General features: G+C 37.6%; 2 protein-coding genes across 3 annotated transcripts in view; one reads left to right on the top strand and one right to left on the bottom strand.

Annotated features, from left to right (window-relative positions):
• The window catches only part of CERKL (ceramide kinase like), a 137,328-nt gene extending 130,759 nt beyond the window's left edge, over positions 1 to 6,569 (top strand). For both annotated transcript variants that reach the window (XM_040227742.1, XM_040227741.1), the window contains one exon: positions 646 to 6,569. In XM_040227742.1, the coding sequence (XP_040083676.1) occupies positions 646 to 727 (82 nt within the window). In that variant the 3' untranslated portion in view covers positions 728 to 6,569. The remainder of the gene's footprint in view (positions 1 to 645) is intronic.
• Positions 10 to 22,747, bottom strand: part of ITGA4 (integrin subunit alpha 4) — a 95,522-nt gene continuing 72,784 nt past the window's right edge. The window contains exons 18-28 of the mRNA XM_040227740.1: positions 18,819 to 18,969; positions 17,536 to 17,631; positions 16,798 to 16,877; positions 16,309 to 16,398; positions 14,010 to 14,100; positions 8,660 to 8,767; positions 7,766 to 7,891; positions 6,228 to 6,347; positions 4,437 to 4,535; positions 3,942 to 4,061; positions 10 to 3,469 (exon numbers count right to left, since the gene is read on the bottom strand). Of these exons, the coding sequence (XP_040083674.1) occupies positions 3,371 to 3,469; positions 3,942 to 4,061; positions 4,437 to 4,535; positions 6,228 to 6,347; positions 7,766 to 7,891; positions 8,660 to 8,767; positions 14,010 to 14,100; positions 16,309 to 16,398; positions 16,798 to 16,877; positions 17,536 to 17,631; positions 18,819 to 18,969 (1,180 nt within the window). The 3' untranslated portion in view covers positions 10 to 3,370. The remainder of the gene's footprint in view (positions 3,470 to 3,941; positions 4,062 to 4,436; positions 4,536 to 6,227; positions 6,348 to 7,765; positions 7,892 to 8,659; positions 8,768 to 14,009; positions 14,101 to 16,308; positions 16,399 to 16,797; positions 16,878 to 17,535; positions 17,632 to 18,818; positions 18,970 to 22,747) is intronic.

Raw genomic sequence — 22,747 nt, 5'->3', positions numbered from 1 at the left:
CATGTACAATTTTAATGAAAAGTATAACTTTTTATTTATTCACCAGTTGTTATGTACAACCATTTTTTATGAGTCTCTATGTTGGCATTCCAAATTACCATTCTTCATAAACTATACAGATAATGTATGTCTGAAAATTCCACTTTGAATTTTTAAAAATAGATTAAGATCTTATACCTCATGAAGTCATTTGAATAGCAGATGGTTACAATTTTAAATTTCCTTTTACCCACAACAAATATTTGTGTTCAGCAGTTTACTTTTATCATCTTTCCAAAGCATACTTTACATAAGAACAAGTTTACATATTATTTATTAGCAAGAGCAGCTGGTTATAAACAGGCAAACTCATTGTCCGTAAGTACTATGACTCCGTGAGTGGAAGTGTGCAGGGCTCCCTGAGTGGCCGGCTAGATGTGAGCTTTCTACAGCCACAATTTACTGGGCTTTACAGGAATTAGTGCTACTGACTTATCAGGCCCTGCATTTTTTCTAGATGGCAGCTCTGCCCTGAATATATGTTTGTTGGTTATCATTAGATTTGAATTTGGTAGTATGCACTGTATTCAATAGGTGTTATGTATGAAAAATAACAGAATGATAGGTTAATGAAATAATCAGTCATGTACATTATATTCTTTACAGAGTACACCCAAGACTTATCAATCTTTATGGAAGAAGCATGGAAGAAATGAATGATTCCAAAGTAACATGTAGTTGTTTATAAGAGGAATGTGGAAACTAGAATTTTAATATGAAAATATATGTTATGTTTTAATTAATCAGATATTTTAATAAGGAAAAATATCTATTTTGAAAAGAAATTAAAATTGCTATTTTTGATGTTACTAAAATTAGCTTCTAAACTTAAAAAAATAAGACATGAAATATATACAAAACAACTGAAATTTTGGTTTTTGGAGAGTATTTATTGGAATGGAAAATAAACATCTCCGGTATTTGAAATTTAAACAAGCTATATCAATATTTAACATAGATTAATTCCAAAGTGAAATAATTTGGATTCTTTCTTCTTGGATTTGAGTCCATCAATTCTGATGTTAAATTTCTATAGCCTGGTGCCAACAGATCAGAGTTCATGTAAGAATGTTCTGATATCCTGATGAGGTAAGTATTCCAGCAAGATTATATTTCAAAATTACACATTTAGGAAATCATAAAACCAGAAATAGTACTATTGTTTTTTCCTCAAAATCTCTAAAATGTAGACTACTTGGCAAAAACAAAAAAGATGGATTAAAGTTATAGCACCAATTTTGTGACAGTCTCTGAAAGTTGAAAACTCAAAGTGATTGGAGTTTGAAGTGTATTATACACAAAGTATGCAAAATATATAAGGAGTCATAATCTGGCCCCATAGGGAGCTGTGTTCCTCTCGTTCCTGAAAGCCCTGCTGTCTGACGATTCTAGCATGCTGTTTGCACTGCACACAGTGCTACCTGAAATGCTGTTATTTCTAGTAGGAAAGAACCAGATTTAAATTTCCTCAGGGATCATCCTTGAGAAAGCAGCTCTAAATTTGGATTTTTCTATCAATGAGCCTAGATATTTTCTTGAAAGAACTACTTTAAAAATTTTAATTTCTATTGGTTACACACCAAGTTAAGAAGGTTTCATGCTCACTGGGTCTCGCTGCTCAAATGCCTTCACCGATTGCTGTACATTTCTCCTTTTCCAGCCACCAATATGTGAACAGATAGCAGAAATGAAGCAGTCTGAGGAAGACAGCTGTTGGCAGGGACCACATATGAAGAAATCCTTTTCCATAACTGTAAAGACTGGCCCCTAACTTATCACGTCCCATAACAGATTTTGAAAATTTGGCCACAACCTTCATATCAAGTTAGATGTAGGAACAAATCAGATGAAATTATGTTCTGCAGTTATCAGCATTTAGTTCATAAGTAAGAATAAATATTACAAAAAAAAGACTCTATTTGCAAATAAAGAGACATTTAAAGATAAATTATTTTAGACCCAGAAAGAAACTACTTCATTATACAAGTATGTAAGATCAACAAAAAACTTAAAATATTTCACTTATCACTAAAACATGGAAATTTTCATGTCATATTTTTATCCAAGCTAAATCTACATTTTTTAATTTACAGTTAAATTTGTGAATTTTGTTTTCTAGTTCCATGCAGAAGAGAATGCCCTTATAGTACTGGTGAAAGTACATTTCATACTTACACTTGAGAAAAGAATAACATCCAAACAAGAATTTATCTATTTGCTGAATTTTGACAGTCCGCATTTTAAATAGTATCTAATTTATATGAAATATTTGTCCCCAATATCATCTTTGGAAGGCTCTGATTTTTAAAAAATTAGTGAGGTACAGTTTTCATATTTTACATATATCAGTGTATTTATATTTCAAATATCAGCTAAAGTGCAACATTCAATCTGTTTTAGAATATAAATTAGAATTCTAAGTATTGTTTTTATGAGCAAAAAAATTTGACTAAAGATGGATTTTTAAAATTTACTCTTCAGTACCTTTACCTTGATAAAATTGTGTTACAGAAAGACTTATTAGATTTACACCTATATAAATATATGTTCTTTTAGAAACTATGTATATATATATATGTACAAAAAGAAAAAAATACAGGGCTGTATAAACAATAATTATCCAGAAATCACCCCTTTAAGCTCAAACCAGTGTATAAGTTCAGTCTGAAGTTTGCCCATCAGGCCATAATATTCATAGACTGGTTGCTGATCAAAGCTCATAGGAAATAGATTACAAATCAGTGTCTTTAAAGATATCTGCTTTAAAATGATAGTGGTTCTTTTCTATTCATTAGAAAATTTGGTGACAGCTTGTTGAAAAATTCTGCTAAATATTTCTAGAGAACATATTCCAAACAATTTTCAAAGAGCTATTAGGAATGAGTCATTGCCTACTGGGTGGAATTAATTTTACCAAAGCAAACACATATGGTGAATAGTATTTCTTTCAAAGGAATAATACTACAAGTCTAAGTCTTCTCCAGATGAGCTGTTTAGTTCCTCCACATAATTTTAATTCTAATGAACTTTCAAGATATCTTCCAGGGATTACTTCTCTTGAATAAGTTGATGCTTTAGTGTTTTTATATCCATTTAGAGCTGCAAGATTATCATCTGAGAGAAAATAACTCCAAAGTTAATACTGTAATATATCCAAAGATAATGCAGTTGAAAAGTCCAAGCAATGATGAAGACATAATATGTCACATGGTCATTATTAAAAGAAGTACATGAAGTCTGAGCAGAATTCATGGTTTCTTGTAAACAATATCGAAAATGTTTTTTTTAATATATTGTAACCTGAGTTGTTCTGTTAACTTGAAATAAGTCTTCAATCATCTTTATCACTTTTACTGTTAATGTAACTCCAACTGTCTCTTCTGTTTTCTTCTTGTAGGATAGATTTGTACTGTCTTTTGAAGAAGCCAGCCTGAAAATAACATTGTATAATCACTGTTGTATAGTTATGAACATATTAAATGTCTAAACAGTCAATGACAATTGTAGTCAGTAAAAATTAGTTTGGGAGATACAGCCTTGTTTTGTTGTTACTATAGCATTTCTTGGTGCTGTTTGCATACGCTCCAAAATTGAAATTTAGCATATAAATGTGCAGTGCTTTCCAAATGCTTTTTTAGAAAGTCTTTCAAAACTTCTGTTATATTGAATATTCATTGAAAATCAGTTATCTTTAAGAAAGCATATTTTTCTAGAAAGACTTTGGTACTAAAGTTAAACATGTGATCAGTACTATTAAATTTCAGTCCACTTAGGAATTTAAAGTTAACATTAAAAATACTGAAATACTTAAATCTAGTAATGTGGGAGTCACAAGTTGGCTTTGAGAAAACTCAAGAATAGAATTTTGAGTGGTTCAACATTGGTAATTATTAAAGGCTTACCTTCCACATAACATAAGAAATGAGGAAAAGTAAAAAAAGTCCAAGTAGCAAGCTACTTGAAATAATCATAATAGTGAAATGGCGTCTGGGTCTTTGATGATGTAGTCCTTCGAGGAGAACCTGCATAAATTAACCAAAAGAAGGAACCACCATTTTAAAAACTTACCTCTATTTCCTTTGAAGCCCCTCTATTTTCCCCAACAGTATTTAGAATATTCCTTCCCATTCTCTTTCTGTTCTAACACAACCATAGGAAACACAGGTAAATGTTTCAGAAACAGGGAGTGTAATGTGCCGTGTCTGTGGTTCTCCCTCCAATTCATTCATTCTACCAAAATCACCTTCTGAAAGAGCTGTGTCATTCCTTCCTGCTAGCTGTAGAAAATGCCACTCCCCAGTAAAGTATTTTAGGCTCTCTGTGGTTTTCCTGACCAAATACCCTAGCAATATTTTTTTCCCATAATCCTTATGTTTCAGTTAAAAAGGTAATCTTACATGGGCAACATTCTCATCCTTCTTTAATTCAATAACTTTGGGATCTGGCTCCGGAAAAGCTGTTGCTCTTATATCAAACTTCAGTGCTCTAGTCTCATCCTGTTTAAAGAAAAGAGACATAGTTTTATTTCGTGAAAACATATACCAGGTAATGATCATGAGAAACTAAAAGTTTTCACAATTTATCTTCTCCAACTTATTTCACCATTTGTATTTAATTGCAATGCAATGCTTCCTTTAGTTCCAAAGGCATGTCCTTGTATTAATTACTATTTAAATATTATTTGATAATTATTAGTATATTTTTTCCTTAGGGAAGACTTTCTTTGTTTGATAAACATTTCCTCAAATTAATTTTCTTTGGGCTTTTCTTATAGTATTTGGTATCTGATCAAATACAGATAGTATACCAAATGCTATAATGAAAAAATCTGGTACAAATGTTTATAGCATTCAAAAATAAAATCACTGGATGAACTCAGTTTTACTATCTAACAGAGAGAGGGACTTCATAATCAAGAATTCAGGGCTTAGACATCTGTAAATTGGCTTCACAAACTCTAAGGCCCTTTGAAATTTTATTCAAAATTGAGATTTTTTTTTGTCTTTGCATTCATTAGGGTAGATGAGAATATATTCTTTGATCAAATTCTTATAGAAGTCTATGACCTGCAAAAGTTAAAACTACTGTGTAAAGGTTATTTAACATTTTGGAGAGAACATGTAGAATTTTAGAGCTAAAAATAAATTATGTACTTTATCTGGAGCAGTGCTTTTCAGCAGGGATGATTCTGTACCCTGGAGGATGGTCATTTACATCTGGAGACACTTCTGGCCAGCAGGCATGGGGACGGGGTGCTGCTAGCATTTAGTGGGTGGAGGCCAGCTATTCTGATAAGTATCCTACTAGCACAGGACAGCCCCTGACAACAAAGAAGTATTTCATCCAGAATGCCACTGGTGCCCGCTGGTGAAAAAACTGGATCCTGCGAGTATGAAGGCAGACTGCAAAAGTCTAAATGACTCACAACTGAAATGGAGAGCTCATGTTTCCCTGTCTGATGTGTCTTCCTCCTAACCACCTTGTGGTAATTTCAACTTCTCCTCTTAACAGAACATGATAGCTGTCATTTCCTTTGGCTTATTATGTGCTATGTACTAAATTCTTTATAAAGATCATCTAATCTGAACAACTCTGAAAAAGATCTATTACTCATATTGATCAGATAGGAAAATTTTATCTCAAAGTACTTCTCATAAATATACACACTCCTTTCCAGGAAGAAGTCTAACATGTATTTAGTTAATTTTTAATTCAAGCCTTCAAAGTTCATGTCCTTAAAAGTGTGTTTGTGTCTTGTATGTTTGTGTTTTGTTAAATTTTGATGTTTTAGATTTTATGGAAGTCTTAATTTTTAGTAAATGTATACTATATACAATAGTAGGTCTTTAAGCATAATTTGTAAATAACTTTAAGGATATATGAAATGTTAAGGCAGCTAACTAATTTGAGTGACAGTCATAGTTGGACATGCTTTCTAAAATCTCTTAATTATAGTCTATTTTATAGCCCATGTTATCTGTTTAGTTACTAAAACCATGTCATTTAGACAGTGTATTTTGAAGTGATAAATGGGAACAGTTTTAGAATTTCATTTCAGATTTTACAGTCATTCATACCTTCTTAATTTGTTGAATGCCTCCTTACCATCCTACCTGCATAAGATGGTTGTGTTTGTAAGGTCTGTCTGAAATTTTATCCACAAAGTTGTCACTGTATCACAGACTTACCATTTCTAAAATGGATGGCCGACCTTCCAACTGAATGTGAACACTGGCTTCTTTTCCACTGTCCATTTTCCCAAAATGGCATGAGATATCTAAGCAATATGGATCAGCTTTCATGCAGTACTTAAAAAGAATACAAAAGAGCTATGTTAAAATTTAAACATTTTTTAAAAGATGGCTAAAATATTTTCCAAGGAATTCAAGATCTGCTCCCATTACTGGCATTTGCAAAAATTTATCTTGCTATAAACGTGGAATTAAGGATATGCTTTCATTAGTGGCACTTAAAAATTATCTTGCTTCAAAGAAAACACAAATATTTATAATAAATTATAACAAAACAAGTATTTGAACTGTATCATATGTTTCATTATTTTTATGAAAATATTCTGGGATAGAAAAAGACACATGAGAGTATTTGCTTAGTTACATGTTCTATGATCAAACTTGGATCATTTGGAGGGTTTCCTTGTCCCTCCCCCCCACATATATTCACTAAAATGAAAAAAAGTGGAAATTTCATGCAACCAGAGGTTGTTCAGCTGAGGACAACATCTTGACCAACCTCCTAAAGGGTCTGGTACAATGTCTGGTTGGCATGAATTGAGCACTTAAATAATGACTAGTATGGTATCAGTTCAGTTCAGTTCAGTCGCTCAGTCATGTCCGACTCTTTTTGACCCCATGAATCGCAGCACGCCAGGCCTCCCTGTCCATCACCAACTCCCAGAGTTCACTCAGAGTCGCGTCCATCGAGTCAGTTGCCATCCAACCATCTCATCCTCAGTCGTCCCCTTCTCCTCCTGCCCCCAATCCCTCCCAGCATCAAAGTCTTCTCCAGTGAGTCAGCTCTTCACATGAGGTGGCCAAAGTACTGGAGTTTCGGCTTTAGCATCATTCATTCCAAAGAAATCCCCGGGTTGATCTCCTTTAGAATGGACCGGTTGGATCTCCTTGCTGTCCAAGAGACTCTCAAGAGTCTTCTCCTACACCACAGTTCAAAAGCATCAATTCCTCGGCCCTCAGCTTTCTTCACAGTCCAACTCTCAGATCCATACATGACCACAGGAAAAACCATAGCCTTGACTAGACGGAGGGAGAAGGCAATGGCAACCCACTCCAGTACTTTTGCCTGGAAAATCCCATGGACGGAGGAGCCTGGCAGGCTGCAGTCAATGGGGTTGCACAGAGTCAGACACGACTGAGTGATTTCACTTTTCACTTTCATGCATTGGAGAAGGAAATGGCAACCCACTCCAGTGTTCTTGCCTGCAGAATCCCAGGGACGGCAGACCCTGGTGGGCTGCCATTTATGGGGTTGCACAGAGTCGGACACGACTGAAGCGACTTAGCAGCAGCAGTATATAGTATATATTTAATCCTGGGTGTATCTCAACTCTCCAATGATGCCTGCTCCTCACACACAAGAACATTACCTGACTTGGCTTCTCTCCTATACTCAACTGACAGTTCAAACCTCTTGGTCCATGATTTTAAGTGTTTCAGTCCTGGACGTTGTAAAGCAAAACACTGAAACTTACCAGGAGCCTCTTATCAGTCTTTGACAGAAATCTGAATATATCTTTAAGGGTCTCCATTGTGCCTTTTTGCTGGTCTAATGCACACTTTCTTTCATAATTCTTAAAATGGCATTCTCCAGCAGTAGTCTACAAAGAGAGAGAGCAAGAAAACTCATCCAGTATTGGAAAGGACAATAGCTACATGGCTTTTAAAACTTACCTTTCAAAGCTTACCTTTTAAGAAATATATCAAATACTTCTAAAATTATGTGAAAATATTTTTTGACAGATTTGGGAGAGGTTAAATCTTTGTGGTTAAAAAAATGCAACAAAACTCAGAAAAATTTTAGAGGCTTGATATAGTCCTAAATTGATCAAAGGGCCTTAACCTTAAAAAAAATTAGGGCAGTATGAAAACTGAACATTAGCATAAAACTGAACATTTCTTTGGCTTTAGACACACAGTAAAGTGTTACAGCAGCCTGCCCTACCATCTCAATCTGGAATTCAGGTAGGATTTTTAAGGATTACCTCTCAAATCTATTGAGTGGATTTATTTGCTGATTGCTTGTCTTAAAACTGGGAAGGTAAAAATAATTCAGATAGAATCAACATAAGAATATTGATTCTTAGTAGTTATTTGATAATAAAAGGCTGAAGTACTGATTTTTCAACATTGGTCTCAAGCTTTATGGAGAATCCGATTAAAGAAAATCTACCAAAAGATAGAGCATAATTTTGTTATCGTCACATGTAGAGATTCCACTCTAATCACCCAGTTCTAATGCAATAATCAAAGTGTACACAATAAATGCATGGTGAATTCATAGCTGAGACCAAATGTGACTGAAGTAAGGTAACAAACCTCCATTTTAGCAATATGACTTAGAATAAAGGAAGGAACACCATTTTTACCTGGACATCCAAAACGTTGAACAGCTTATCGGTTCGGGGACTAAAAGAATTTGGTATCATTATTTCCACACTAATATTTGGAGCCATGCTTTGGCCGGTGTTGATGACCTGATAAGCAAAAAGTTTTAAACACTCAAAAAACACATTTTATAAAAGTACAGATACCAATGAGCTTCTCAGGTGAACTTGTGTATTTCATGCAACATTTATAAGGGTGGAGGTTTATAGAATATCCACTATCAGAACTTTAAAATGTTTGGTCATAATACAACTAGTTGTTATTCCTAGCCCTTTCCTTTTGGTGATTAGAACAAAATGTTTGCACTGATGGTTTATTGCAGAAATAGTCTGAAGAAAAAGACATCGATAATACACAGTTCAGGGGGTTAGGGTCACTGACCCTCAGTGCAGTTGAAACTCCAAGTACAACTTATAGTCAGCCCTCTGTATACCTGATTTCTCTGTAGTCACAGATTCAACCAACCCATGGTTGGTTCTAAACTACAGAATTTACTATTGAAAAAAATCCACATCTAAGTGGACCAGTGCAGTTCAAACCTCTGTTGTACAGAACTGTACCTGGCACATTACTGATCTAAAAAAACGTGATCAATTGTCCTTATAACTACTCCATGAGGTGGGCTAACATTTTATTATTCACCGACTCAGGAAGATGCTAAGAGGGATTAATGTGGTATCCAAGATCACAGTCAAAAAATGGTAAGAAGTGGGACTGAAACCTAGGTATTCTAATTCTAAATAATATGTTGTTTTCATAAAGTCACTCTGTGCTGAGAGAATAATCATCAGCAATGAGTAAAAGTATATTTAAGTTCAGGGTAATTATAATGTGGAAGAAAGAAAATTAGAAAAGGGTAGGTTATTAGGTTTTAGAAAAAATAAAACAGGTTTTTAATAATATGCATAAAGGGAAGATAGTTCTTGATAAATGATAAATATCTTGATTCTTGATCATGTTAAATATAAATATATAATATATATATTTTAGTTATTTGATAATATTTGATAACATATAAATATATAAATACAGATATCAAATTCTTGATAAATGATAAAACAATTTATCATTGTCATTGATAAATCTGGGGATTGAAGAAAATTAAGCCAAAATACTCAGTGATCAATGCAAAGAAATAGAAGAAAATAATAGAATGGGAAAGATTAGAGATCTCTTTAAGAAAATTAGAGACAACAAGGGAACATTTCATGCAAAAATGGGCCAAATAAAGGACAGAAACAGTATGGACCTAACAGAAGCAGAAGATATTAAGAAGAGGTGGCAAGAATACACAGAAGAACTGTACAAAAAAGATCTTCATGACCCAGATAACCATGATGGTGTGATCATTCACCTATAGCCAGACATCCTGGCCAAGTCAAGTGGGCCTTAGGAAGCATCACTGTGAACAAAGCTAGTGGAGGTGATGGAATTCCAGTTGAACTATATCAAAACCTAAAAGATGATGCTGTGAAAGTGCTGCCCTCAATATGCCAGCAAATTTGGAAAACTCAGCAGTGGCCACAGGACTGGAAAAGGCCAGTTTTCATTCTAATCCCAAAGAAAGGCAATACCAAAGAATGTTCAAACTACCACACAATTGCATTCATCTCTCATGCTAGCAAAGTAATTCTCAAAATTCTCCAAGCCAGGCTTCAACAGTATGTGAACCATGAACTTCCAGATGTTTAAGCTGGATTTAGAAAAGGCAGAGGAACCAGAGATCAAATTTCCAACATCCATTGGATCAAAAAGCAAGAGAGTTCCAGAAACTCTCATAGTTTATTGACTATGACATGGAACAACAGACTGATTCCAAATAGGAAAAGGAGTACGTCAAGGCTGTATATTGTCACCCTGCTTATTTAACTTATATGAAAAGTACATCATGAGAAACGCTGGGCTGGAGGAAGTACAAGCTGGAATCAAGACTGCCGGGAGAAACATCAATAACCTCAGATATGCAGATGACACTACCCTTATGGCAGAAAGTGAAGAAGAGCTAATGAGCCTCTTGATGAAAGTGAAAGAGGAGAGTGAAAAAATTGGCTTAAAGCTCAACATTCAGAAAACTAAGATCATGGCATCCGGTCCCGTCACTTCACTTCCCCAAATAGATGGGGAAACAGTGGCTGACTTTATTTTAGGGGTGCTCCAAAAATCACTGCAGATGGTGATTGCAGCCATGAAATTAAAAGACACTTACTCCTTGGAAGGAAAGTTATGACCAATCTAGACAGCATATTAAAAAGCAGAGACATTACTTTATCAACAAAGGTCCATCTAGTCAAGGCTATGCTTTTTCCATTGGTCATGTATGGATGTGAGAGTTGGACTATAAAGAAAACTGAGCACAGAAGAATTGATGCTTTTGAACTGTGGTGTTGGAGAAGACTCTTGAGAGTCCCTTGGACTGGAGATCCAACCAGTCAATCCTAAAGGAGATCAGTCCTGTGTGTTCATTGGAAGGACTGATGTTAAAGCTGAAACTCCAATATTTTGGCCACCTGATGCAAAGAGCTGACTCATTTGAAAAGACCTTGATGTTGGGAAAGATTGAAGGCAGGAGGAGAAGGGGATGACAGAGGATGAGATGGTTGGATGGCATCACTGACTCAATGGACATGAGTTTGGGTAAACTCCAGGAGTTGGTGATGGACAGGGAGGCCTGGTGTGCTGCAGTTCATAGGGTCGCAGAGTCGGACATGACTGAGTGACTAAACTGAACTGAAAGCCTTTGACTGTGTGGATCACAATAAACTGGAAAATTCTTCAAGAGATGGTAGTACCAGACCACCTGAACTACCTCCTGAGAAATCTGTATGCAGGTCAAGAAGCAACAGTTAGAATTGGACATGGAACAACAGACTGGTTCCAGATCAGGAAAGGAGTACGTGAAGACTGTATATTGTCACCCTGCTTATTTAACTTATATGCAGAGTACATCAGGTGAAATGCCAGGCTGGATGAAGCACAAACAGGAATCGAGATTGCTAGGAGAAATATCAATAAGCTTATATATGTAGATGATACCACCCTTATGGCAAAAAGCAAAAAACTAAAGAGCCTCTTGAGGAAAGTGAAAGAAGAGAGTGAAAAGTTGGCTTAAACTCAACATTCAGAAAACTAAGATCATGGCCTCCGGTCCCATCACTTCATGGCAAATAGAAGAGGAAACAATGGAAACAGTGAGAGACTTTATTTTCTTGGGCTCCAAAATCATTGCAGATGGTGATTGCAGCCATGAAATTAAAAGACGCTTGCTCCTTGGAAGAAAAGCTATGACCAACCTAGACAGCATATTAAAAAGCAGAGACATTACTTTGACAGCAAAGGTCCATCTAGTCAAGGCTATGGTTTTTCCAGTAGTTATGTATGGATGTGAGAGTTGGACTATGAAGAAAGCTGAGTGCCAAAGAATTGATGCTTTTGAACTGTGGTTTTGGAGAAGACTCTTGAGAATCCCTTGGACTGCAAGGAGATCAAACCAGTCAATCCTAAAGGAAATCAGTCCTGAGTAGTCATTGGAAAGACTGATGTCACTGAAGCTGAAACTCCAATACTCTGGCCACCTGATGTGAAGAACTGACTCATTGGAAATGACACTGATGCTGGGAAAGATTGAAGGCAGGAGGAGAAGGGGATGACAGAGGATGAGATGGTTCTATGGCATCACCGACTCAGTGATGAATTTGAGTAAGCTCCAACAGTTGGTGATGGACAGGGAAGCCTGGTGTGCTACAGTCTGTGGGGTCACAAAGAGTCCAACACGACTGAGCAACTGAACTGAACTGAACTGCCTCCTAAAAACTATAAAACCAACACAGTAAGTCTGTGGGGTCACAAAGAGTCCAACACGACTGAGCAACTGAAGTGAACTGAACTGCCTTCTGAAAACTATAAAACCAACACAGTAAGTTAGGAAAGAGATGTGCTATAATATCTAAATGAAACACCATGGCTCAGAGTCTTGCAATAATATTCTGAATGCAGACACACAGATTAAGCGGCAGTATGCCTGGCTTTGGGACAGGTGGTGACTGCCGGTCTTGGAAGTACAGGGCAGCTGTAAAAGGCAGTGTCAGCCATGGGGCCCAGCACTACCCAGACCTTTAGATAAGGTCTTCCTGATGCCAGCAAATCACCAGTCTCTCCTGCAGTATACTTTATTCGTGTTCATCTAATAATATTTAGACTTCTGAGAACACCTTCATGCTTGAAAAACTCATCAAGCCTACAGACTGAAAGCATCTCTAGGCCCAGTCCCTCCAGTGTAATTTAACTAGAAAATACTTTTTAACTATTATTTGTAAATAAATAGGCCTTCTAGAGTCCAACTCAATTTCTGTTTATCAGAACACAGACCCCCATTGGACTGTGACAGGAGCATTCTTGGGGACTTAAAAGTAGAAGACTACATTTTCCCAATACTAGTGTATTCTAGTATGACAATACAATAACTTGAGTATAGACTCAAGAGCATTCTGAGGTCACCCGTCTTGCACAGATTTGGGGCAGAGGCCCAGGAGTTTGTGTTTTGGATAAACATCTCAAGTGATTCTGATACACATTTTAAAAAGCACTGCCTTACAATTATCATAATGTACCTAATTCAGGACCTCACTCACATTCTATAGATTGTTATATAGTTCCGAGAATGTCTGAGTAGTACTTTTGATTGAAAAAATATTTTTTTGGATATTGTCTCCAATTATTTGCTCATTTATCAACATCCATGCTGTAACAAAAATTTCAATTTGACAGTAAAAAGTTGTTAATGAATTTATAGCTTATATATTAGTATGTTAATACTTCTGGATGATGATAATATTCTCTACTTTTTAAAAGATTTACTAAATGATACATCACTTGTCACAGAGGCATATACCAATGGCCTGTAAGGCTGACCAAGTGGACATTAAGTGGAGATGCGGAGGTAAAATCTTCGCTTGGTAATGTTAGGATTTGTATAAAGCTTGGACCGAGTTTCACTGATTGGCACCAAAAGATGCCTTCTTCTTGACCTATTTTGATTTCTGCATGTATCTCAAGCATATTCAGCTCCTCTCATAACTTTGCCTATTTCAGGCGTCACCTCTGTTCCCACTTGTACTGTAAGGAGCGTGGGCTCAGTAACAGGGATAGGACGAATGGGCGAGAAGGGGCCATGAAGCGAGGGCATGAGCCTTGAAGCAGCTCTCTCCCCGCCCTCAGCCGTCTGTGGCCTCCCAAACCCGAGGGACACCACACGCCTATGACGTCCTCTGGAGCAGTGCCTCAGTAACAGTTCTTTCACAATATGAATACAAAATATGAACACAGTCATCTTACGTAGAAAGTGAAGTTCATTTTCTCTGTCATGCACATTTCAAACTCATCTTCCGCCTTTGGTCCATACATAAATGAAGCTGGACTCACAAACCTGGCAGAAAAGAATTCAGACTTAATTCAACTGTCTTATTTGATGAGGTACTTGAAAAACCTTTCTCTATAGTCTGAATAGAGCATATCTCTTAAATATGACATAATTCAGAGTACAGACGCTTCTAAGTACCAAGGAATACTTTTGATAAAGGTAAGAACACTTTCTTGTTAAGAATTTTTGTGAAAATGTAATGAATTTCCCAGGTGGCACTAGTGGAAAGCTGTGGGCTCTAGTTTGGGTGACAATTTCTCTTCCCACCAATATCCTCTACTTCATTCCCAACACTGCCAGCTCACTCTAGTGACCATTCCATCTCTCTCAGCCCTCAAATGATTCATGCAAACTTGAAAAATATGAGATAAATTCTTAGCTTTGCCCTCAGGCTCCAATATCCACTTATACTTGAATGTATCTGACAGATTTTTGAATTACTTCTCACCATCCACCAATTCCTGCTGGCTGTTTGTAATGAACCCCAAGTGTGGGAACAATTCAAACACCAATAAGTAGGGCAAGTTTTTGTTAAAATACAAGGTTGTCACTCTTTTACCTGAGATGAGACATATGCATGGTTGGTAATGAAGTTCAAGGAATTTTTCTAGGGAAATCCCGATTCCCCAGGTTGTGAATATTTGGCAGCGCAATGGCACCCCACTCCAGTACTCTTGCCTGGAAAATCCCATGGATGGAGGAGGCTGGTAGGCTGCAGTCGGACACGACTGAGCAACTTCACTTTCACTTTTCACTTTCATGCATTGGAGAAGGAAATGGCAACCCACTCCAGTGTTCTTGCCTGGAGAATCCCAGGGACAGGGGTGCCTGGTGGGCTGCCGTCTATGGGGTCGCACAGAGTTGGACACGACTGAAGCGACTTAGCAGCAGCATGAGGTAATATGGGCTTATTGGTGGCTCAGCAGTAAAGAATCTGCCTGCAGCACAGGAGCTGTAGGAGATGTGGGTTCGAACCCTGGGTCGGGAAGGTCCCTTGGAGGAGGGCATGACAACCCACTCCAGCGTTCTTGCCTGGAGAATCCCATGGACAGAGGAGCCTGGCAGGTTACAGTCCATGGGGTCGCAAAGAGTTGGACATGATAAAAGCGACTTAGCACACACACAAGAGGTAATATGTTAGAGGCTCTTTTTCACAGCAGAGAGATATATCCAAATGCTATAGATTTAGGCAGCTTCATAGCTGCAGAGTGTTCGTTGCTCAAAATAACAAGATGTGTTTAATCGAAAACCAGGACGACACACTCATCGTAACAAAATCAAGGAGGCGAGATACACATTCGAATCCAAGAAAGACGGCATCGGCTTCTCTCTGCTCCTCAGTCCCGCCTTCGAAGGGCTTCCTTTTCCCCCTGCTTGTTTTATCTAACTGGAGATTTGGTTCCACGGTTTTATTTTTATATACCTGTGTGCCAGCATTATGGCCGGTTAAAAATGACTGGAGGCGATTTACATTTAGAGCAACTAGAAAAGTCCATCTCTTCATTCTGTATCTTGTATCATCTATTGCTTTAAGAATGTTGCTTTAAACTAAGATTAACTGGCTTAATAATTTCCAGTGAAATCATGAAAGATTTTCTCAATGCTATTTTAAAATTTCTTTCTCCTCACATCTCCTTCCTGAATCAGAGAAGGGTCCACTCCAAGAATCACAACTAAGGTTGTGAGGAGTCAGTGAATGCTGGCCCTGGGGCTGTAGGGGAGGAACTCTGTAACTCACAGCTGTAGAGAGTGGACAAGGGAGCCAGCTCTCCTGTATCAGTTCGGCTGCCACACAGGTAGGTGCAGGGCTGGGACAAGAGTGACGTGGCCAAGCTTTCACTTCTCTAAACCTCACACTTGCCATGGCCACTGGGCATAGCCATACAAAGTGCACGCCAGCACTCTGGGGCCCTGGCCTGTGCAGTGGATAGCTAAAAAGGCTGAATGTGGCCTGCTAGAGGTTTGGTGGACTCTTCCAGGAAGAAGTCTCCTCCCCCAGGACATTAATATAAGGCGGTCTCAGTGATGACTACAGAGTGAGTTAAAATCACAAACAGCTAAGCAATGGGCTGTAACACCGAGGGTAACTGTTAAGAGAAACAGCACATGCTCTTTTCATAAGAAACCTTAAACCTGTTTTTGACCAATAATTTAAGAAGCAACAGAACTCAAAATCAGCTCAGAATTGTACGGGAGGCTTTCATGTCTACTCACCCATGAACTGTTAGCATGACTTCATACTTAAGAGGTACTGTTACAGTCACTTTATTATGCTTCACATTGCCTGTTTCCCCTTCATTTTCACTACAGAAGCAAACAGAAGAGACTCTTAGAATCCAGTCAGCACGAAAATTCTCATCAGAGAGAACTAATTACACCCATGTATACCTAATGTACTTGGAGGTTGGTTTAAAATATGCTTTTTGAAGAGTCAGAATAAAAGTAGATGTAACAGTAAAAAAAATTTTATGTCACAGCTGGCAGAAACTTGCTGTCATTGTCTACACTGCTATTTTGCTATTTATCTCTATGCTATAAAGCTTTAGGTTAGAAGGTTTTTTTGTTTTAACAGATCACATAAGAGAAGTTTGCTCCTGCAGATAACAGAACATAGTCCATGGTTCCCCTAAAGTGACCCCTGTTTCTCTCCCCCAGTGTGAGGGGTTCATCTAACACAGTTGTTTTTTTCAAAATGAAAAGTACCAGGCGGCATGTACTGTGATGTTGAGATCCTCTTCTGCTTTGCTGAGTGAGCTGGCATCCAGAAGAAAACTAACATCTGTCTGAAAAACACAGATAGGGAACGCCCATTTTAAAAATAATGAAAAACATTTTTTTTTTACAGTCTGAATTTTAGTTTTTCTTATTGTTTAAAAAATGTGAAATGCAGATTTGAGATGCTGTTCTAGAAGCACAGGCTAGCCCTCAAGACAGCTGCGGGGAAGCTGTGAGGTCTGTGGCAATGTTAAAGCGGCAGCATTCCCTCAAGTGACGTGCAGAGACAAAGCCTCCTCTGAACGTAAAGAGAGGCAGGTCCAGAACGACAACTCGAGATAGATGCTTTAACAACTTGTGTGTGGACTCTTGCCAGAAACACCTTTTTGTGTCGCAGAGGTAAGATGCCTGGCAGATAGAATCACCTGCGGTGGGCTGGGGGGGGGCGTGTTGGGAAGTGTGAGACTGGGGAGCAGAATTCTGATTGAACATTCACATACTCATCCTGACATAAACAGGTGCCCTCCCTTTAAAATTTTTTTTTAAACAGTGAACATTGCCAAGAATATAAAACTCTCAAAGATCTCAAACCCAGTTAGTTTTGGTTTGACTTCACTTAACTACTTAGTAAATAAAGATAATAACAAATTATTTGTATGCAGCACAGATACAGAAAACAGGAAATACTTCATATTCATGTGAGTAGCAAATACTATAAGTGCTCACCTTTGATAGATGATCTACATATATATAACCAACCCTGCAGTCAAGTTTCACTATGCCGGAGCTGTCTGTCACTTCACAGTTTATTTGTTTCTCTTCCTGAAAGGAAAAATGATACAACTGGTTTAGGTAGAAGGGGATAAGAAGTCTGTCACATATGTTTAAGGATGGGTTTTGAAAAGAAAATCATCCCCAGAGAATGTACTTTCTTGGAAGACCATTTTCTATTTAATTTTGGAATAAATCAGGAGGAATTAAATTACATAAACATGTGTGTATAAGAATATAGTTAGTCTAAATTCACATAAATTCTCCACAGAATAATTCCTGGACTTATAGCTTTCAGCCATGTTTCTTTGTTCACTATTTAACTCAAGGTTCCTTGAAAAATTATTAAGCAAGGAATTCATAAGGTCTGCATTTCATAGGCCCTCTTCTGTCTGGGATGTGAGAATGTGATAAAGGTATTTACTTATAAACACTGTAATCACGATGATACATATATTCAAATGTTTGGGGAAATACACACTTATGTACAGTCATAGATGCCTGTTTCCCTCAGTAGCTGAGTTTTCCTCTCACCACTGCAGGTAGGCCCCCAAGGCTCTAGTGGAAGTGGGCAGTAGATATCTGTGAGAGGTCAGAAGACTTTCTAAATGCCGTTAGTGTGAAGAAAGTCTCTGGATGAGAGATGGGTAAATTTTCTAAGAGACAGAGAAATATCCAAGAAGAAAGTGATTGAAACATTGCTCTTTCAAATTCAACATTACTAATAACTGGACAGTATCTTCTGTCCCATAGTAGCATTTGGAAGCAGGAAGCTGACTCTCCTGCTCTCAGTCATATCCCAAGAAACTTGCCATTTTGTTTAGGGGCACAGAGAAAGTAACAACACTGGAAACCTGAGTACTAACTGTGAATATTAAGACTCAAACCTCAAATATTTATACCTCAAAGTGAGAGTCATTCATGCCATTTAAATTCTTTAAAAAATTAAGTAAAATATGTAGTATCATGCTATTATAGCTTTTGATGCTTGTTGTTCAGTCACTCAGTCATGTCCAACTCTTTGCAGCCCCATGGACTGCAGCACATCAGGCCTCCCCACCCCTCACCATCTCCCAAAGTTTGCCCAAGTTCATGTCCATTGCATCAGTGAAGCCATCCAGCCGTCTTAGCCTCTGATGCCCTTTTCTTCTTCTCCCCTCAGTCTTTCCTAGCATCAGGGACTTTTCCAATGAGTCATCTGTTTGCATCAGATGACCAAAAATATGTTTGATATTTACCAGATCTAAAATCTTAACGAAGTAAAGACCGGTGGGGAGCTTGATATGCAGAGTTGTCTCATACGCATCATCTCCAGCATTGAATAAAGACACGTTCAACATCAATGTCTTCATACTTCCAACAGCAAGATAGGTTTTATTTTCATGTGGTCTAAAAATGAAGTAATGTTATTTAGTTTTTGTTTGGGAACTAAAAATCCATCTCTTCATTTATCCTGAACATAAAATATTAACTTGGAAATACAACCATAGGAGATGACCCCATGCAAGTAGGTGTAAATCTATGTTAAAAAGAACTCAATTTCTCAGTTTCAGATAAATTTAGTTATTATACAAGAAAAGTTTTAAAATTTAGTTATAATTAAACTAGACTGCTTTTTGTTTTTCTGTTAACTTCCTGCTTCTATCATCTTACATATTTTTCTCATTATTTCAAAATATTTTCCTAAAAGATTTTTTTTCATTTTCTTTCTTGATCCTTAAATAGACACTGAATTAGCTGTTTCCCAAGCCACAGGGGGACATGGGGAAAACTGAGGAAGAAGAACAGACTATTTCCACCAAAACAGAGGCTGCTCTGGTGGACGTGAGCACAACGCTGGGGAGGGGCTGCTGTGGCCAGCAAGCAGGTGCCACTAAAATCTGTCGGATTAGAATTGATTTCTTAAGGCAGACTGGTCACCTCTACTAATAAATGGGCCAAATTAAAAAAACGGCAAAAATGCTTCAGCATCCCAAGAATCGGAACGAGAACACTGCCGCACATCCAAACGGACAGGTAAGTGCCAGTTCTGGCTTGAGTGTCCATGCTGAGAGTTCTCAGCAGTTGTTCCAGTTGATCGTCATTGCTAAGCCCCTTCACCCAGTATTGCATCCTCCCTAATGAAAGTGGTTTCTCCCTCATCAACTATTCCGCACACTGGGCAACCCTATAAACCGGGATGTTCACACTGTCTGGTTTTTCTCACCACTAGAATAAGTTCTCTTGGAGAAATGTTCTGGGTCATGATTATCACTATTTTCTCCAAGGCTAGCAACACAGTTAGTGTTCAGAGTATATGTGTGGCACGTAAGTGCAGTAACCTTAAAAATGGTTAAGTAACACTAAAGAAAGTTCGGAAAGTGAGGAATTATTGGGTAACTGACTGTTAACATTTCATGAACTGTATACATTCTATGAAATTACAGCCATGCTTGTCTGCTTTGTGATGGAATGCAAATTCCAAATGTTTCATTAAGATAAAGTAAACATCTAATACGTCCACATTCATATGCTCTGTACCCCACCCACACAACCTCATGTTTTAGCGACAACACAGCTATTGAGCTGACCAATAAATTGATGGCAACATTGATACTGGAAAGAGTACAGTTTTTAAGAAGCAAAATATTATTAACCTCAGGATGTACAAACAAAATTATAACTTTTGGACACATCTCCCTACTTTTATACCTCTAACAATATATCTTTAAGAAATCAGACATTTCACCTAATTCCTAAAAGTTCTTCCCCTCATCCTAATTGTTTTACCACTTTAAATTTTCTTATCAAGGTAGAACACACATAAGGAAAAAATGCACACAACCTAAATGGAGCACTCAGTACATTTTTATAAACAGAATACATGTGTGAAAGCATCACCCAGATTGAGAAAAACGTATTGCCAGCATCAAAGAAACACCTTTGTGCCCCCTTCCAATGACTGCCACCGCCCACTATCTTGCTTTTAACAGTCTAGACTGGCTTTGCTCAGGTTTATACTTCATATAAACAGAGTCACTATGTAATCTTTCAGTATCTGACATTTCTGTATTCAAAATTTTGTTCTTAAGATTAATCTATATTGATGCATAGAGTTGTAAAGTATTTCTTCTAACTAGTGTGCATACTAATGTTTATAAATATGCTATATTTTATTTATCTTTTCAATTATCATTGGGAATTTGGCAATTCCAGTTTGGAGCCTCTATAGTTTTCCAGTAAACATATATACGTAATTATGCTGTGTCCATCAGTCTGTCTATCTATGAGCAGACCCCTAACCCAGGACTAATTCCTAAAAACAAAAAATCTCTAAATCAGGCTAATTCTGACAACCAGTTGAAATTTTACTAACAAGTTACGTTTAGAAAATACACCAGTCCAGTTTCGATGCATGAAACAGGATGCTTGAGGCTAGTGCTCTGGGATGACCCAGAGGGATGGGATGGGGAGGGTGGTGGGAGGGGGGTTCAGGACGGGGAACACATGTACACCCGTGGCGGATTCATGTCAATGTATGGCAAAACCACTACAATATTGTATAGTAATTAGCCTCCAAAAAAATAAAGTGGGAAAAAAAAAGAAAATACAGTACAAATAACTATGTTTAAATAATAAAAAATTAAAATGTCCTACAGGATTCTCATATAAAAAGCAAGCATACCATAGAGTAGGGGTTCAAAAACTGCTGCCTGAAGGCCAAATTTGGACTGCTGCCCGGTCATGCAAATAAAGGTTTATTGGAACACAGCCATGCCCACTCATCTGTGGCCACTTTTGCACTCTGACGGCAGAGTTGAGCAGTTGAGACAGATCTCTGTCCCACAAAGCCTAAAATATTTACTGTCTGTCCCTTCATGTAAAAAGTCTGCTGGCTCTGTCATTGAGCAGTCTGACTGAGGAGCATAATTATTTCAAAATAAGCACACCACATATTACTATATTTAAAATCTGTATTATTTTGACAGCAACAGAAGCTTCATTATTTCAGATGGCACCGGATGCTGTCTTAGAGGAAATGACCCCCCCAGACCTCATAATTCCTTGTCTGATAGTAATGACATTGAGGAGAAAGGAATTAAAATGTTCCTAGGCAGCATTTCTAGCTCTGACCCCTGGGTCTGAGAAGTTGGATATTTCTGGAAGGATGAATGATAACTAACAAGGCAGTAACTCTTGTAAACCTCAGGTGCATTTCAGGGTAGAAGAATCTGACTCAGTGATAGTGGGCTCTTTCTCCCAACATGTGAGGGGATGGTTGTGACTTGCTCATTCTTGTGCTGTAAACCTTTGTGTTACATTAGCACTCAATCTGCTTGGTGGCTCTGTGTTTAAGGGCAGGGGCGAGATGTGCACAGACACGGCTGTCCCACAACCCCTCTACTTCTCCAGAACCAAAGTACAACTAAAGGAACCGAAGAGGTTCCAAAAGTAAACTTCAGCTTGACATTAAAGTTTAATTAAGACTTGTAGAAGAGCTGCCTAGAAATAGACATTTATAAAATATTCTGGCTTGTAACCAAAGCATTAGTCACTGAACACCTTTGGGAAAGAAGTTGGCACTTAGACAAGCAACAGAAGGTGAAAGCACTGCATAAACAGCTAGGTTCCAAGACAACAGCAAATTAAAGAGAAACACACACTGTTCACATTTCAGCAGCGAGGCTCCTGGTCTATTTCCCGTTTTTAAGCTATTTTGCCGCAGTATCATGATTACGACTCTAGTCTTTGTGTATATGTGTGTACATGTATATACGTGTATATATATACATGTACACACATATGTATGCATATATCTTATTGAACCTTGAATCATTAACAAGGGGCCGGCAGAAGGAGACCCACCAGCTTTTTATGTGAGACATAATAAAGGACCAGGTGCACATCTGGAAGTGCGACAAGGCTGAACCAGAGCTTTTCCCGGGAATCGTAGTTCATTCTTCATTAAAACATGCATAATGCAGACTTGAAATTTACAAGAAGCCTAGAATCCACGTAATTTAAGCAGATCAAGATACTGTATATATACAGAATTGTAACTTATAAGGGGAAAATAGAAAAATGATGTATTTCAGCATCAGGCTCTATGTTTTTCCTGAATGAATGCTATTGTTCTATTTTGTGCAAAATGCTTCCTAAGTCTTAATATAATGAATGTATTTTGCCT

This window comes from Oryx dammah, unplaced genomic scaffold, assembly GCF_014754425.2.
Source record: "Oryx dammah isolate SB20612 unplaced genomic scaffold, SCBI_Odam_1.1 HiC_scaffold_27, whole genome shotgun sequence".
Classification (NCBI taxonomy): Eukaryota; Metazoa; Chordata; class Mammalia; order Artiodactyla; family Bovidae; genus Oryx; species Oryx dammah.
The sequence above is the reverse complement of the archived record's forward strand: the minus strand, read 5'-3'. Positions and strand labels throughout refer to the sequence as shown.